This window comes from Ananas comosus, linkage group 1 (genome assembly GCF_001540865.1).
Source record: "Ananas comosus cultivar F153 linkage group 1, ASM154086v1, whole genome shotgun sequence".
Taxonomy (NCBI): Eukaryota; Viridiplantae; Streptophyta; class Magnoliopsida; order Poales; family Bromeliaceae; genus Ananas; species Ananas comosus.
Window position 1 is genome coordinate 10,813,685 of NC_033621.1, and position 18,661 is coordinate 10,832,345.

At 33.7% G+C, this 18,661-nt stretch overlaps 1 protein-coding gene across 2 annotated transcripts; it reads right to left on the reverse strand.

Moving 5' to 3' along the window:
• Window positions 758–13,564, reverse strand: LOC109717661 (nucleolar protein 6). 2 transcript variants are annotated; one of them, XM_020243540.1, is made up of 25 exons: window positions 13,124–13,564; window positions 12,382–12,547; window positions 12,146–12,262; window positions 11,866–11,999; window positions 11,294–11,453; window positions 10,617–10,681; window positions 10,275–10,373; window positions 9,616–9,731; window positions 8,557–8,731; window positions 8,043–8,153; window positions 7,885–7,963; window positions 7,619–7,762; window positions 7,050–7,163; window positions 6,308–6,429; window positions 5,674–5,756; window positions 5,190–5,296; window positions 4,960–5,083; window positions 4,450–4,587; window positions 3,548–3,644; window positions 3,325–3,450; window positions 2,115–2,207; window positions 1,919–2,024; window positions 1,526–1,668; window positions 1,360–1,446; window positions 758–1,266 (listed from the first exon to the last, which is right to left on the reverse strand). In XM_020243540.1, the coding sequence occupies exons 1-25, from the start codon at window positions 13,430–13,432 to the stop codon at window positions 1,138–1,140; spliced, it is 3,144 nt and encodes a 1,047-aa protein (XP_020099129.1). In that variant the 5' UTR covers window positions 13,433–13,564; the 3' UTR covers window positions 758–1,137. The 2 variants fall into 2 exon arrangements, with proteins under 2 accessions (XP_020099129.1, XP_020099122.1); XM_020243533.1 differs by having other exon boundaries at window positions 5,172–5,296; window positions 13,124–13,563.

Here is an 18,661-nt window from a genome sequence, read left to right on the forward strand (position 1 = left end):
CAAATGAGAGGCCTTTCATGTTATATATATATATATATATAGAGAGAGAGAGAGAGAGAGAGAGAGAGAGAGAGAGAGAAGGGCTGCTGTGCTCACGGAGGCTTTCGTGCTCTGAGTCATTTTCGATAATAGAATTTTCGAATCGACGATCAGCTCTGTTAGACTTGATCTAGCGCATTTGAAGTTTCTAGAAAATAATTTTTGCGATTTTTTGATATCATTTATCTAGTGATCGAAATGATTCAAAATTCATAATTTTTAATGGTTAATATCCGCCGTTTTTAAATTTAACGGTGTAGAAATATTCAAATCATATGAAATTTTGATACAAAATTCTTTATACTATCTACAACAAGATTAATATTTCCAATCAAAAATTTTAATGGTATATCACCACTTTTTATAGGATTTTTATTTTTAGCCGTTAAAAATTATTGATTTTGAATCATTTCGATTGCTAGGTAAATGATATCGAAAAATCACATTATTTTTTAGAAACTTCAAATACGCTAGATCAAGTTTAACGGAGTCGATCGTCGATTCGGAAACTCCATCATCGAAAACGGCTCAGAAGCACGGAGACCTCCGTGCTCCTGAGAGCACAGCAGCCCTGCTATATATATATATATATATATATATATATATATATATNAACTCATTATGACTAATGAGTTGAGTCATTACAATTCAAATGAGAGGCCTTTCATGTTATATATATATATATATATATATATATATCAAGTCAAATAGATGGTGATGTTAGATACAAAAATCACTAAATTAAAAAAAATTTAAGATAACAAGTTTTTCAGTTGGTACAACAAATAATCCCTTCATGAAATAGATATGCAATATTACACCTTGTACACACTCAATTTTTTAACTTTTAGCTCTCCCATCAAAGCCATATTCACTTCTAATAAGCATTCAAGGAGCTCCTCCCCCTTCGGAAATTTTGAGTAGTTTCGAGATTCTACTTCGATTAAAGGGTTTAGAGAAATTCGCACTCCTGCAAAACCCCTCGCCGCCAACTTTTCCTTTGCCTCGCCGGAGCATATTTGCTCGCTCCCTTTCGCTTCAAGGGAGTATATGTGTGTGACATAAATAATTGCACATGAATAAAATGTAATGTGTGGCTTATCTCCCAACTCTTGGAGCCTTGAGGAGATGCACACTCTTCACCAGCCCTTTTCCCACCTCCCCAACTTGCTTAAGAATCTCTAATGGATCTATTCTCATTTCATCTTCCTCGTCCCGGTTACGTTTCTGCGAAAAGAAAAATCACCAAACATAAAATTAAAAACCAAAGAAAATGAAATCACGCTATCTCTCCGTATGGTTTCGAGTATGACCAATCACCTTGGAGATCCTTTTCTCCCATGTTAGACCAATCGCGTCCCCTCCGACGGAATCATACCACATCTTAAACATGTCCGGGAATTCTTTCTGAAATTAAATCGACGAGAATAAGAATTTAGCTTTCCTTTTGAAAAGAACAAATGTAATTGATTAATAAGTATTTTACCTTAAGATCCTCCAGGAAACATGTGGTAGGATCAAAGTTTACCAATAGCTTATCTCTCGCATCTTCCAGACTTTTCACAGCACCTCGAAGCGGCATGTAGGGATTGAAGGCCTTACTTGGTTTACCACAAATTACCAGCTTACCTGCAAAGATTGCCATGGCACAGATTTTGTGTTAAGAAGCCACAAAAGTTATGGTTTTTGCATCCTTAGTCCTTTTTGGGCCATCATAGTTTTCACTGACTGAAAAGCCCGAGATCCGAATCTCTAATGCACAAGTTTGCAGCACCACGGGCCGGGGACATTTCGGTTCATTAAAAGATTATTTCAAAATATTAAGAATCTAAATGGAGGAAAGAATGGAATGTTTTTGGAAAGAGTCTAAAGAACTAACCAGATTGAACCTCGGCAGGAAAAAGAAGGTGGCGCGGACGAGAAAGTTTATCACGATGTAGAAGAACTACAGCATCATAGTTGTTCAAAGGAGTCCTAAAAACGCACTGCGACAAAAGGGGAAAAACAGAGTGACTGACGCCAATTTTGTCGAAAGCAATTGTAAAGTATGGAAAGAGAGGATATTTTATGTTTACCTCCCATGTGTATGGACCAGAGGGACCTTGGAGGATTAAATTGGTTAAGAGGTCCGCACTGCTTCGAGCATAAGCGGCTATTCGCTTCAGCACCTTCAGAAGAAAAGTCAACAGCAGGGAGAAAATTAAAAGAATAATTGTTTAAAGGACTAGAAATGGATATGAGATATGAATCATATAGAAAAGGTCACGACAAAATAATCAATGAATTATTTATATACAAATGTTGGGATTTGGGAAATATTAAATGACATGATGTCGGCTTTTTAACCTCAAGTAAAAAGACAAATACAAGGATAAAAGATATGGTACTCCCTGAACTTATTACAAAATTACAATACTTAATATTTCATTCAAACAGATTGGTCTCTAACTTGTCTGGATTTCGACTATGTCATCCCTGGGTTACTGAAGTTGAAATATTAGAATTTTTTACGAAGAAGAGATGCCATTGTAGGCACTCGTTCCAGGGCGAAAAAAATTTGACGGTCTTCAAACCTCTTAACTTACAGAGGGAGAGGAAAAAAAAGGCCAATAATTGTGCTAGCTTGGGCACAATTAGGGATGGAGAACTGCTAAAAATATCCAAACGAAACCAACTCTGACTTCATTGCGGATATTGACCGACTAGAAATGAGTAGATTCATAGGCACAAGAATGGAAAAAGACAAAGGCTAGCTTAGAATAAAGTCGATCAGATAAAGGTAAAATTGTATAAAGAACACCTCAATAATCGGCGATTTTGATATAGACCTAAACTTTACCCTTTTTATTTGAACTCAAACCTGTTTTGTTTGATTTAATTTTAGTTCCAACATATAAATTGGATATTAGGATTAATTTAACCACTCTACCTGTTTTTAAGCTGACAAAATTCAGGTTTCCTTCATTGTTAATGATTGGTAGCTAATGAAGATAATAACCTTAATGATCTCCTAGTTCAACCTATAGAAATAACTGAAATAAAGATAAATAAAAGTTAAGCGGCTATCTATCCAAAAGAATGAAGTTCAGGCGTCAATTTCAAAATGGCACATTGCTCAAGGGTCCCCTATTGTCTATACATTTTTACCTTCTATGAAACCCCCCAATCTACATAACACTAAATAAACAAACCAATAGTAATCAAACATTATGCCATTTGCTACAAGATGATGCTTCTAAGCATCAGAAAGAACGAAATACACTGCACTTAAGGAAATAGAAATACCAGCTTGTTGGGTGAGTACTTAGTCCACGCTTCAGATGTTTTATCATAGGATGTAGCAAGAAACATAGCTCGTTCTATATCATCAGGATTTTCTTCATAAGATTTTCTGTTCAGTAAGAAGTTTTCCTACAAAAAAAAAAAGGAAAAGGAATTAGAGCTTGAATCTCTCTGGTAGATTCCCAGGAGAAGTATCATCTATTCAAATGGATCACAGGATACTGACATTAATCTCTTTTTCATCCTTTGCCGTGAAATCGTTGTTTATATCAACAATCAGCGGAGAGAAGGTCCAGTCGAAATTGGACAGTAGGCGCAAGAATCTGCCATTACAGTTGAATTATTGATCCATTAAATAAAGAAAATCAAAATAAAAGATAAACAGCTGCGACATAAATTGATCAGATGCCACTGAAGATTAAAAAAAGTCAGATCCCAGGACAATTTTGTAGTGATTGTACCAAACTCGATGTAATTAAGATGTAATTTACATTGCACCAATACCCATTTAATGCAACACCCCATGTAAAATGCTGCCAAACAATACTATGTAGTTAAAAATATAGGATCTAACAGAAATTTATAGTATTTAAGCAAGTCGAATCCAAAACAAAATAATAAGTTTTTAGCATTAACTAAGAACTGAATTCACCGATGGAAATCAAAGACAGAACAGTGCCATCATTCATTGAACCAAACAAGTCACACGGTGTAAAGTTGCCAGCTGGACCCAACTACCAAATTCGGGCCCAAAGTAGCCTCCTATTACTCAAGGTCACATGCTTTGTAGATCCAAGATAAGGCCCATTAAATTATGTACAGCAGAAGTCTAAAGTCTAGTTGATATACAACCAACATGACGCAAAATATTGAGATGTGTAACATAATTGTTATCGTCTGAATGACGCCTTAAAAGTTACAGAAGCCTAAAAGTAGAGGCATAATTCCACTATTAACTCAGTACGCGGCATGTGAAAATAAACAATGGCCTGAACAGCTTCAGCATTATCTAAAGAGATGTGTAATATGAATAAACAATCACAAGATTACCCTGCTGAGGCAAGTAGACTGTTAAAAATGGCACAAGTGTGTGGAAAGTAATTAAAAGAGAAAATTACAGAAATTTACCTAAGAAATCCAGTGATCCGCGAACAGGGAGCATTAAATGGAAATGGCTTCAAAAACAAGTAGGCAACTACCAATTCGATCGCCTCCTCTGCTAGGAATAAGGAAAACAAATGTGCAGAAACCCATCGTTTTGCAAGCCTTCATGACATGAGCAGAAGAGAATAGGGGGCTAAGATAAGGTGCATTTTCAGACGTAAGAGCACAAAAGCTAAAAAATAAAAATATAGTTTTGCACATATATCCTTGCGAAAAATGATCTACCCTACTATAAATATGAACTTTCACATATGCCCCACAAAAGTGCAGTTTACTGCAGAAAACCACATCCTCAAGTTAGGGAGTCATCAGTCCATGGGAATGAAGTGGATTTAGTAGCCTTCTCGAAGTAGGGGTATTTTTTGAGCGCAAGGGGTTTCATAATATTCAAAATTCTGATTTTGCAGGAGTATAAAAAGGATAGCATTGCATAGGTGTTTATTATGTCAATATATTGGAAAGAAAATATCTCACCTGACAACTGGCCCATAAATGGGGTAACGGCCATGCAAACCATTTATCATACTCGAATGCTGGCTTCTTAAGAATAGCTCCTTATCTATGGATGGAGTAGTTCTCGGCTTGCCATCAGTACTAGCTACAAGGGAAGAGATAAAATGAACTTAATATCAGACCATTGTTAAAAAAGAAGGCAATAAGAAACACCATTACCGGCAAAACCAAACCTTGATTTTTCAACATACTCAAGCCTCTTTCATGCAAAATTTTTAGCGAAAATGAATATCCAGATGTATGGACATTCACCTCATCCTCAGTGGCTGTACAAAACATTCCCCACCGATCCTGAAGACTGTATTAATTAAAAAGTTGAAACCAAGTCAAAACAATGAAAGAAAACTTCAGGCAGCTAAGACAGTAGACAGCTTCATCAAAATTCGCAGGGTTAATTGGTTGGTTACTCCCTATACTTTCAAAATATTGCATCATAATTCATGAATTTTCCATTTACATTTTACCCGCTTGTCAATGGCAAGGGTTAAAGTCACAAAATATGAGAAAGTCACCATTGTAAGATCTCATCTCAATGGCAAGGGGTCAACTCCCAAAATATGAAAAGAAAAGGTAGAGGGACTAAAGTATTAAAATGGAATGTTCACGGACTACGTCACAATATCGGTGTAGCACAGGGACTATCAATACAATTTACCTCAATTGTTAACAGTGTACCTTTCTGCAATTTTTAGAAGAAATGCAGACTTCGTCTTCTCAATAGCTACATGGTCCATGGGCCAGTTACCTGAGCCCTCTAACTGTCCATGATCATAGAAAAATCTTCAGGCACTAAGAATCAAATACTAGATAAAAATTGTGCGTAAGTTCTAGGGGCTTTTACATACATATCTTTCAAAATCTTTGACTTATGCATATTCGTATTTTGATATAAACATCATCGAAAGTGCTATTTCTTAAATAAAGAACTTAAGCTGGAATTCACACAATTCATAAAGTTGGTTTTGGATTAGTAAGAGTTTTTGAAACAAGGAATAATTTCACAAGTAGAAGGGTTTATAGGTAGGTACTGAGCTTTTGAAGTGCATATATGATAATTCAGAGTTTACAAGGGAATACATGTAAAGAGATAGTGTGGCAGGGGCATGTATGTAACTATCTCTAGCTTCTAGATTTAAGCTAGTGCGAGAGCAAGCATGAGGCATGAGGAGCTCGTATAGCTCAAAAAAATAATCAGCCAGATGGAAAACATGAAATGATGAAGAAAAAACAAATGTACTGAAAAGACTATTATTATGATCTTAGCAAAAATCCTTAAAAACAAAAGAAACGAAAAGATCATGTAAATTACCTGAATCATAACTTCAAGTGGTTGAAGACAAGTCGCCACAAAATTTGGTGGTCTTTTATTAGAACTCTTCTCAAAAGCCAAGGGATGAGGTTCGGGAGGGAAGACAGACGTATGCCTGAAAGCTGATAGGACCAGCAATGATGAAATAAGTATATTGCAAAAAGTCAGAACCATTTTTTTTATAACAAAAAAAAGAACTACCTAAAAATGCTAAGATAAAAGAAAATACAGCACAAAACAATCGAGTTCAGTCAAGAATAACACAGATTAATGTTTCCTACAGAAAACAAGTATTCAGGAAGCAGCCTTTACAGAAAAGAGAATAGTAACATATCGAATAGTATCAACATAAGAAATTTATGCTGCAAGCTTAAGATAAATGGCCGAAAAACAACAATGTCCTACTTCTTTTAGGTTAGAATAGTAGTTTGGGTTTAATTAAAATTGGGTCATTACACCACGTGTTCAGGCCCATAAACTCAAGTTATTGGCTCTACTTGACATCATAAAGCAACCATCAATGTAGGATTTTAACATGAGTGGAAAGATAAGCACACCACTTTTCCAATTTGGAATGCATATATAAGAAATTAGGAAAGGAAGTTAATAGTTAGGAAATAGCAATATTGTTCTGTCAGGTCATCTAAATACATGAGTGATCAACAAAGGCATGAAGTTGAAGTTGATACACAAGTATTGGCTAAATTTTAAAGCTTCCTCTAAAAATAAAGATAAAACAAACCTGGATCAAGAGGCTGCACACTGGACACTTTCAAAGGGATTTCGTCTAAAAGCCACAGCCGCTTAGATAAAACATCAAAAGCTCCAAGAATAAGTCCTGAATAGAATACGGGATCTACAAAAAGAAATAAATAGGATAAATAATATTTGATAAAAAGATAATAAAAGATATACGGATGAATTACAAATTTGGTCCTTTCAATCATAAAAATCTAGTCCTCAGAGTTCTTTCCATTTAAAAATTGTCCCTACATTTCTCTGTCAAAAAAAAGTCCATACATCAGTCTATCACTCAAATAGTGCCATGTTGACACCATCATTAGATTTCCTCCACTAATATTGAAACATCTAGGAGAAAACTGAAAGCAATTCCAAACTATCAGCACAAAATTGAGGTCAGACTTCATAGTTAAAATTGAAAACTATTGAGTATGAAATTGCAATCAGGCAAACTTCAGTAATTAAATTATTAAAATTAAAACTATTCAGTGAAACTTCAGGGAGCTGATAATTAGTTGATCCAAAAAAATAAAAATTATGCATAGGTGAAAGGTAGAAATAAACACACACCTTTACCACCAAGATGCAGGGAGAAGTCAAGCTGATCAACTGTATGAACCATGTGTTCTTTTAGTAGTAGAAAATGTCTAGAGAGCACATATTCCGTGATTCTCTTGATAATCAGATGTCTTTCCCAGGGCTCACAATCCCACACTAATAGTCAGAAGAAAAAGCTATAAGTTCTTCAGCAATTAAATGAGTAATCCAGCAGATAGTACCTATAAAAAGAAGGAAAGCATAAGGAAAGGAAGAAAGGGATGGGGAAAAAGGAATACCAGTGCTCTCTGCAATTGTCCCGTCCTTAAATCTCCTAAGTTCTGCTTTTTCTCCCCAAAACTTTCTGAATTTGATGGCCTGAAATGATGTTAGTATCTACAAAAATACAATGAGTAAAAGCAATCACTAGACTTCAATGAAAAAGGAAAAGAGATACCTCCTCTTTGTTCTCAGGGTTTGGGCCCACATCAACTACTCGAAAACTTGTATCCTGGGAGCTAATTGATATACCGACAAGCATTTGCTCATTACCAAAATTTGAAAATCCCTACAAGACATGTTCATCATCTAGGTTATATCACCAATAACTAGGAAAATATTTGAGATATATTTACATAATATATATAGCCCTCCAAAATTATCTGTTCACATATGAATATATCCAGCATTATCAATCTAATATGAATGATATCCAGCAAAATCTTAACATAAAGACATCTTATTCAAAATAATTTTATTCCAATACAAAACCAACTTCTCATGAATTAGTCAACTCGCCCAACTTAAGAAGTTCTCTTTCGTAGGAATCTGCACTCCGAAGGGGCATATGTGGAAACTTGCACTTCAGAGAGGTACATATGTAAAAACATGATTTTTCTTTGATTTTTGAAGAGATAAATATAATTGTAAAAGCGTCCAAATTAAATTAGCAAGGAACAGAGAAAGCATACATCATCGATTCTCCATTCAGACGGCATGTTTCTCCAGATAGCACGTATCAGCTTTGCTCTATCAGTCAGTCCTTGTTGCAGAAGAGAATGCACATCCTTTTCACATACTCGCCAGCATTCATCATCCAAGCAAAAATCCGATGCAAAAACCTTAGAATTTCCTTCAAGGTTTATCCTGAAAATAACCAGAAAGCACCTAAGGAACTTTCCACATTCACAACTTAGAGAACGGGTTAATTTTCATATTACCCTCAAAAGTTTGAAAATATTGTACTTATCCCTCGAAAAGTCAAAATTATCACACAAGTCCAAGTAAAATTTATATTCTTTGTAAATATCGTTTTTGGAGGGCATTTAGGAAAATTGAAGTAGCATTTTCAAGGACATCTATGATATTTTCAAGGATAGTTTAGAGTATTTCCGATAGCTAGGGCATTTATGATATTTTCAACTTCTGGAGAGCTTCCGTAAAATTGTAAGACTTTGAGAAGCACTTAGTAATCTCTTAAAAGAAATAGATAAAGTTAGTCAAACTAACAACTGAGCAGTAAGCTAAGCATGTAAAAGCTTGTACAGGGCGTCGGAAACACAGGTCTAATTCACCCAACAGGAGAATTCAGAATTCTTAGGTAAACAGACTGTGTTATAGATTATTTGAAGAACTACTAATTTATGTCCATGGCTATGAAAGAAAGCCTTTCGCATACTGACCAAATTGACCAAATTCTCTACAGGTTATGCAGAAGCTGTCTTAATCAGGAAAATAAACAAAAGATAGCTATTAACTATCAAATTGAGACCTACAATCTTATGAATTAAATTTTGTGATTTGAAGGTTCTGTTCTTGCAATTCAATTCTTATATCACAATCTGAACACTAAGGTTGACTAGAAATGTTTGGTATGCTTAATTGACACAGATGTAATTAATAAAGGCAAAAGTTGTATAGAACTTGGCGTCATTAAACATTTTGTGATTTTCAAGATATGCTTCTCTTTGAAAAAATGGCAACAATAAAGTGTTAGCATGTGATATAAATAATCAACAAATTTGTAGTACCTCAGGCAAGAATCAAATTTAGAAGCGAAGTCAACTTTATTTATGAAAATCTCTTCAAACCCAGCATCTCCACATTTATCAATGCAATTAAGTGTGCGAGCAGCCTCATCTTGAAGCTGAATAAGCATTATTGTCAGATCGAAATACAAAAGAAGAAAAACAAATTGAGAAGCAAGCAAAGTTAGTCCTAAAAGCGTAACAAAGAGATATTTACATTATATATACATATCAATGCAAAATTAATCAGCAAAATTAATCTACTTCATGGATCTGGTAAATATGAATCTTTATACACACCCTTCAAAATCTTAATTTGTTACATATATATACACTTACAAAAGTACCCCTTTCGCACAAAAAAACCCCTTCCAATAGGGAAAAAAATAAAGAAAAAGAAAAAAATAATTTCACCATGAATTGGATGATTCCCCACTTTAAGATAAGGATATATTGCAAGACATTGCACTTTTGAGGCATATGTATGACAACACACATTTCATAGGGATACATATAAGTAGATGGATGATATTGCAATGACATACATGCAAAACCAATAAATTAAGCATGAAAGGGAATAATAAATACAAAAAAAACATAATGTGAAAAGGAGAAGCGCAAATAATGTATTTTCCATCTCAGTAAACGACTGCATTACATACCTCTACGAAAGCTGCCCTAGTCATCCGGAATGCCAAATTTAAATGGCCAGAGACATCACAAATGACAACAGCAAATGATTGCAAATACTGAGTCATATCCTATAATTTTTCAATACAATATAGTCAGAGGGGAAATTAAGGCAAAAGAAAAAATAAATAAATAAAGCATAGTTTTATTAGACATGGAATTGCAATAATAACCAAAATGAATAAAAAAAATGAATTATGTCAAGAAGTCAATAAGTATTTAAGTATGTAAAGGCAGGAATCAAGCAACCAACTGGCGTTCATATAGAAGAAAGGAATTATAATTGGAATTAAAATGAAATATAAGCAACAGACCTTGGGCAAACTATGCTTCCCCATTGGCCTAAGTGCTAGGCCCTTCTCCCATGTATTTGAAGTTGCTGCAAGAACAGTAAAAACCAGTTTATCAAAACAAGCATGCGCAAATCTCAGGTAAATAAGAAAGCTAGTTTTACTACATTGAGACCTTATGTCTTACATGATTAAGGATGAAAAGGATTAACTGCAAATTTAGTCCCCAAAGTTTACTTCAGATTTCAATTTTGTTCATGGAATTTCAATTGTAATAATGAGTCCCTGAAGTTTAAACTTAATTTGAATAATCCAATTTCCTTTCCATAGCCTCACTTCTAACAATTCAGCACCTTGACTTTAACCCAGATTTCAATCTCCATGAGGTTTCAAATTTAACAAACAAAAGACCTGACATGGAACCATTTTTAAATGATAGATCAAAAGAGGACTTGAGTAGTAAATTGCTGCAACAAAGCTATGAAGACAAAAATATCAAGGTCAAACTTCAGGGACCATCAGCCCTAAAGGAAAAAAGGGTCAAACTGTGCAAGTAACAGGAAAAGTAAATGAAAGATATATGCGGATCTTGGTCCTTAATACATGTATATAATGTGTTTCTGATGTTAAATTCCCAATTCTTGAAATAGTCAGAGAGCTCGACCATTTATAGAAAACTAGATGCAAGAAAACTTTCGTACCAATAAACTTCAATGTGACACGGAAAATCTGCAGCGCACTCATTGACTTGTTAATAATGTTCCCTCCAGTTTCTCCAGTAAGAAATGCCACAAGGATAGATATCAAGTATCCGTTGAGGCAATCATGCGTAAAGAGAGAACTTCTTTGGCGTGCCCAAACCTGCACTATTGTATTAAAAGCTTAGTGCGTGCAGTCCAGAAACTTAACTAAGTATGTTCTTCGACTGGCTTCTAAAAATGGTTCTATATTCCAAAAATTAACAATTATTGCTTCGGAAACAAGCATGGAGCTTTTGTTGTGGCAAGAAGCTGAAATGAGCTTCTTAAACCACGAAGCAAAAGCCCTTTTGAAGATCTTCCTGCTTCCACTGCAACGGAGGTATTGAGGGGATATTAAGAAGAAAGCTATTTTGAATACTCCATACCACCACTGCAAAGCTACCAGCAGCCCAAACAAGCCACAGCATATTACTTATACCAGTATAGTATATTTTAGGAGGTGTCTATGGTAATTGATTGATTAATAGACATCAATAACATAATAGCTAAAAGATAAGAATTTGTCTACTTACTTTTAGCAAAATTAAAGCCTCTTCTAGAGTTTTCCAGTCCTGAAAAGCTTTCTTCACAATCCCAGCATTTTCCTCCAAGAACATGTCTTCCAATATACTACTATTGTACTTCGGAGTAGCCTGAGTTACACCACCTGCCAAATCAATTATTATGTGGATAAAACAACAGAGTGAAAACAATTGATAAATCAACTTGCTGAAAAGAAGAACAGTTTGTCATCTACACTAGGTTTCTTCATGACTTGAAAGACATATGGGATGTTCCAGATGCATATATTACCTTGGTTAAAAGCACGGACATTATTCCTCGTCAAACTTAACTTTGCCGGGCTGAAGAGTGATGTGGCAACCGGAATTATCCGAATGTAAAACTCAGTAAGTTCAGGAAGATCCGTCGCTACAAGATCATTTCGTGAATGTGTAGCAATTAAGATAACATAACGCACGGAAGATAGTAAGATAATTCAGACAGAGATCAGCAGAGGGAAAAGTTAATGCAAAAATAATTTAAAAAACCTGGATATATCAGCAGAACAGGTTTTCGAGCCTCATTCTGAAACGTAGACCATTTGATCCTCCGAATTGATGGTAAAGATCTCAGACTCCTCTCTATAACACATAAGTAAAGGCATCTCTTTGCATGATACCGATGATTCAGATAATCCTTCTCATGAAAGCACTCCTAGATATCACAGCAATAGCGACCACATTATCAAAGTAAAACACAAATATACACCAAAAAAGGCTAAATGGCAAAAAAACCACCCAGCAATTTCGCTTGTGCCTCAGTTGTCCTCATGAATGAAAATTTGCATCGATTTCGCCCTACACTTTATCAGTGGCTCAAATAGATACTCATGCAAAACTTCGATAAAATGAGTTTGCATATTACATCATTCTTTGTCTAAATATCTATCTATATTACAACAACATAATTGGTAGATCTAAAACTAGATAAAAGGGATTTCCTTCTTTACTATAGAAACCAAAATTGGCCGTTTATTATAAAATTTATTCAATTTACGCGACTCTCCTCCGCTAGATATAACCTTCCATGGGTTTTGCATATAAACTCAACAATCAAAACTCAAATTTTTGGACCTATCAGAAACTTTTTCCAAAGCGCAGGATCGACATTAATGCAATTCTTTATGAAATAAGGCCATTGAGACACTAACAGAAACACACTTTTTCATAATTTGGCGTGTTTTTTCCGTCATAATTTAGCCACAAAAAAATTTCTTTTTTTTTGTTCTACCTTTGGCATCCGAACTAGAAGATCGACATTGACATCGGGCTTCGCGACGCACCCAACCGAGTGGCTTCCCGAAACTTCTACGGCCTCCGGACGCTTGAATGTGAAGCCGACCTTATTATACGCGACGCGGAGGTCCCGAACGAACCCGAGGCCAGCATCGGCGCCGATCTCTTGGTCGGGGATCGACCCAATCGCCTCGGCGACGGACGAGACGAGTCGATCTAGGGTTTCTGCGGCGGAATCGCCGAGCCGCACCTCTCCCAGGAGCTCTCGGAGCTTCAGATCCATCGACGCCGTCTCCAGCGCCATTGGAGGCGGCGATCGTGTCCTCCGATGTGTTTAGGGTTTCTCTTATGCGGCGGCGACGAGAAGTAAGGGTTTAGGGTTTTGGAGGGGACGGGGAGGGAAAAGGTTTTAGAGCGTCGCGGGAGAGAAGGAATTGAAAAGCTCGGTGTCTCATGTGTAGGGGTGTGAACGGTCGGATTCGAAGCGGATTTTTAAAAATCTGAACCAAATCCGACTCCAAACCCGAAATTCGAACTCCACATATTTTAAAAATTCATTTTCAAATCCGACCAAAAACTCAAAATCCGAACCCAAACACGAATTCAAAATAATGATTTCTCTTTTCAATATTTCAAAATATATTATATTAAATTTAATTTTTAAAATACAAATTTAAATATAATGTCAAATTTTCATATACATATTATATATAATGTAAAATAAATTCAGGTTTGGATTGGGTTCGGGTTCGGATCGGGTACAGTCAAAATCTATATCCGTTGGGTTTTTATTTTTTATATCCATATCCAAAATCATATCCATTTAAATTCGTTCCGTTCGGGCTTGGGTTCGGATAAAATTTCGGGTATCCGTACTTATTGACATCCCTAGTCACATGGAGAGGCTTCAGAGCTCCACTGTTGGATCATAAGATCAAGCCCTTCCGTCTTTATGATGAGAAAATTAGCGCCTGGACCGGGTCCACCATAAGGAATTGTGTAAATTTTATGCCTTGTTTGGGTGCACGGGTATAGAGACTTTTCCGCTAGGCTGGTAAGTTGGCCAGTTGAGCTGATAGGTTTAGGTTTGTTTCTAGGGCACTAGGAGTGCTCAGGTGTCATATATTGATCATAGAGTATAATCGTGAGCATTCTAACATAGTTCAATTAAATATAAGTATTGTTGATTATTAACTCTGTCATATTGTATTCTAATCACCTGAGACTTGCACCTACTGCTTTGCAAATAGGACTGAAGAGTGCACTCAGAGCGGACTACACAGTAAAATAATATGATTATAGATAGTCTATATTTAGGGCGTGTTTGGTTCGAAGTCGGAATCGAAATCGGAATCGGAATCAAAATAAGCTGGAATCGGAATCGGAATGACTCATTACCTAATTCTGTTTGATTTATCACCTGAATCGGAATCGGAATAAATCATTCCCATTGTCGATGTTTGGTTCAGGCGGATATAAAAAATGTAATCAAATTAATATACTAACATTATCTTTATAATATATTAATTTAAATTCAAATTAAAAATTAAATATTAAAAATTTACATTAAAATTTTGAAATAATGTTAAAATTTTAAATCTACTTTTTTTAAAAAAATTAAACTTTGAAGTTGAGTGGATAATTTAAAATATGAAACTAAATTTTGATTTATTCAAATTCAAATTTAAAATTACAATTTAAATTTTAATTTGAATACATAAATTTAATTTAAGTTTGAAATAAAATTTGAATAACATTTTATATAAATTAAAATTTAATTTAAATTCAAATTCATAAGTTAGATTCGAAATACTTGATTAAATTTTAATTTTTAATTTAAGTTTAAAATTTAAAATTATATATTTAATTTTTAAACTTTAACTCATATTTTAATTAAAAAAGTTGAAAAAATAAATTTAATCCGAATAAATATCCATTCCGTCCGGATTCAACTTTCAATCCGGCCTCCTAGGCTGGATTGAAAAAAGAGGTGATTGGGGAATTCCCATTCCACTCGGGAATCGGAATCGGAATGGAACTCCCGCGTACCAAATACCCACAAACGGATTTATCAATTCTAATTTCGATTCCAGGGTGAAAACGAAGCGAACCAAACACACCATTAGTTATAGTAGTTTATATTGCACTAACTTATATTATTGTATATGCGCAGCTAGATACTCTGTTGTGTTGCTCTGCGAGAATTCATCTTCAAAAAGCTTCCTCCCTCAAGGCGAGGCCCAAGAGTAGGATAGTTAATTATAACTTTTTTAATTACATTATGACAAAATAAAAAAGAAGCTAAACTATAAAACAGTTAAGTGCAACTTTTCAAAACCACGAGTAACAAAGTAAAATAAGTTAAACCACATGGGTGCAATTGTGGTTTACCCTAGTTAATTAACTTCTAATAAATGAATATGGATTGGGCTTTTTAGAGCACTTACAATTAAAAATTTATATGAGAAATGAATAAAAAAAAGGTTCATTACATATAGCTTCCTGCAAATACATCAGAATACAAATATATCCCTCCAAAATTTAAGTGATTAAATATGTTCCTCCAAATGTGTGACATGTTCATATTTTTCCTTTTTGTTTAAAGCAATTAGTATTATATTTATTTTTAATAGTTAAGAAGTGAAATGACAATATTAACTTTACAAATATTATTAATATGTAGAAATATAGAAAAATATTCTCCTCACAAAGGCATGAGATTAACTTTGAAAATGTGTCCCACCAAATACTAGAATTATATAAAGATGTCCCTCCAAATGTTGAATTCATGGTCACTATTGCAAATATGTCCCTTCAATTGCTAAATATATGTAAAAATACTCTTTCCCATTGTCTTCTTTTTTCTTCAAGAAATGTTTTCTTCTTTTTTTTTTTTTCCTCTCAAACTAGTAGTATATATTGTTAAGATTTATGATACTTTTATTAAGGATGCAAATATATTGCTAAGATTTATGATGCTTTTATTATGGATGCAATGTAATGACAGTTTTACTTATTTGCCTTTACTACGAATAAATAATAAGCAAAGTTGAGCGAGTTATTTCCAAATGACCTATAGTTCAGGGGTCTCCATGCATTTTTTACCATCCTCCTATAAACACTATCACCGCCATGTAGCGAACTTATCGTTTCCTTCTCCCACTTCCTCCTTGCTCTCCTCTTCCTATACGTTCGACCTTGCCCCTCTCCTCCGATGGCATTCTCCACCACCTATCTAATTGAAATCCATTCCTCTCCTACTTCTTCCCATTTGTAGCTAGATCGGGAGAGAGGGCTCCACTCATCACCATTGTTGTCGTTCTCCTTCTCTAGTGTCAACTTTAATACGGTAGCCTCAGTGCCACTATGGTAAAGAGTGATAGCTTGATTGTACTATCTTGCCCTTATCGTCATATGTAGTATAGCTGGTGTTGAAGAGGGATTGAGATCGTCAATGACGATGACATTCAAGGATTTACGGAAGGGCTTTGGAATCACAAATGGAGGAAGAGATTGTGAGAGAGTAAGAAGGGAGACGAAGAGCGCGAGTGTGGGGAAACGGGTTAAGAGAGAAGAGATACTAATAGTAGAGGCAAATATAAATATATTAACACATTTAGATTAATTAAATTGTAATAGGATATATTTATAATTTGATGTGTTTGTAGGGAGTTGTATGCAATTAACTCGTGTTATTTGGTACGATATGTCATGGCATTATTAAACAAAATAGAGTTAATAATATTGTAGTATATTAGAATTTACTTTTTTTAAAATTTTACCTCATATTATTATTTGCTTATTTTAATATTAAAATTTTTAAGTTACAAAGAGACATTATTTTAGTAAGGACCGTTAGCATTTTGGTTTTGATGGAAACTAATAGAATTCTAGAGTTCTAGAGTTCATATCTTACACTTATTCTAGAAAATTTTAATTATCAAAATTAAAAGTTCACACTTATTTATCTAAACTATACAGATACTAGAACCATATGAGATAAATAGAAGGCCATTTAGGATAAGGTTAAGGATAATCTTTCTAAAAATGTCTATCGTTGATTTTAGAGTTGTTGTGCGAGCAAAACTTAGAGGTCTTTTAGTTCAATATAATTAAAAATACAATATAGTTGGAGATGCATTCTCTCACGCTCCAAGACTACCCAATTTGAGCCCGCTCGAACACGCACGTAAACCTGCCGAACGAGCAAGACCTCCCATACCCGAACAAAGCAGTGGCAAACACCAACATGATATGTGCATATAAAAGTAATGTAATACTGGAATGTAGTATTTAAAGCATTATTATGTTTGGTTCAATCTATAAAATTCAATAATCTTGACAATAAAATATAATTTATTCCAAAATTGTCCTTAGCCATATTAGAAATTTTTTTTTTACTGTTACAAATAATATATTTTTACTAAATTTTATTTTAAATAATTTAAATTTTTTAAATTTTAAATTTTAAATTTTAAATTTCAAAAAAATATAAAATTTAATATTTTAATTTAAAATATAAATATGAAATTTATAAATTTAAAATCTAAATTTTAAATATAAATATAAATTTAAAATTTAATTAATATTTTATTTTATAATATAAATATGAAACTTATAAATTTAAAATCTAAACTTTAAATATAAATATAAATTTAAAATTCAAAATTTAAAATCTAAATTTAAAATTTAAAATTTAAAATTTAAAATCTAAAATTGAAAATTGAAAATTTAAAATTTAAAATTTAAAATTTTAGATGTAAATTAAAAATTTGAAGTTTAAAAATTTAAAATTTAAAATTTAAAATTTAAAATTTAAAATTTAAATTTAAATTAAAATTTTAAAATTAAATGTTGACAATTCAAAATTTTAAATTAAAATTTTTAAAATGACGTATTGAAAGAATTTCGAGAGTTGGAGGGGTAACCTTATAATTTTATATAACATGTAAGATTAGCCGCCTTCAGTAATTCAAGATACACACACCCCCCGGTAATATTTTCGGTGTAATATTATACCTGTTGTAATGCTACAATATCGAATATATTACATACTGGATGAATCAAATGCAGTAATCCTGATAGGATTGCTTGTAATCCTACCAGGATGATCCGAACCAAATGCACTCTTAGGGTTATAGTACATATCCATTGTTTACCAAATTATTCTATAGTTTATACTTATTCTAGAGTTCATATGTCTTTATATCTTATCTTAGATTTTGATTTAAGTTTAGATGACACTCATTTTAATCTAGATTTTAGGTTCTCATCACTATTACATACATCTAATCGATTTTTCATTTTAATCTAGATTTTAGAACAATATTTACTAATTTAGCATATTAATAAAATTAAGAACGATGGACAAAGAGTGAGATCACCATTTTCGGTGATATTCTCTACCTTTGCTAGGTTTTTCTTCCAAAAGATGGATTTAATCTCTTAAAACACCAAGAAATCCTGGAAAAACAACTCCAGCAATATCAAAATCTCAAAAATCTTCATTTTCAAAAACTCTAGAACCAATATT

Excerpts from the sequence above, each read along its gene's own strand:
- LOC109717661 (XM_020243533.1), bottom strand. The coding sequence starts at position 13,432 with ATGGCGCTGGAGACGGCGTCGATGGATCTGAAGCTCCGAGAGCTCCTG. Across the intron at positions 7,164-7,618 it reads CCTGCATCTTGGTGGTAAAG|ATCCCGTATTCTATTCAGGA; the intron begins GTGTGTGTTTAT and ends TTCTTTTTGTAG. Across the intron at positions 4,588-4,959 it reads ATTTATGGGCCAGTTGTCAG|GCTTGCAAAACGATGGGTTT; the intron begins GTGAGATATTTT and ends CATGTCATGAAG.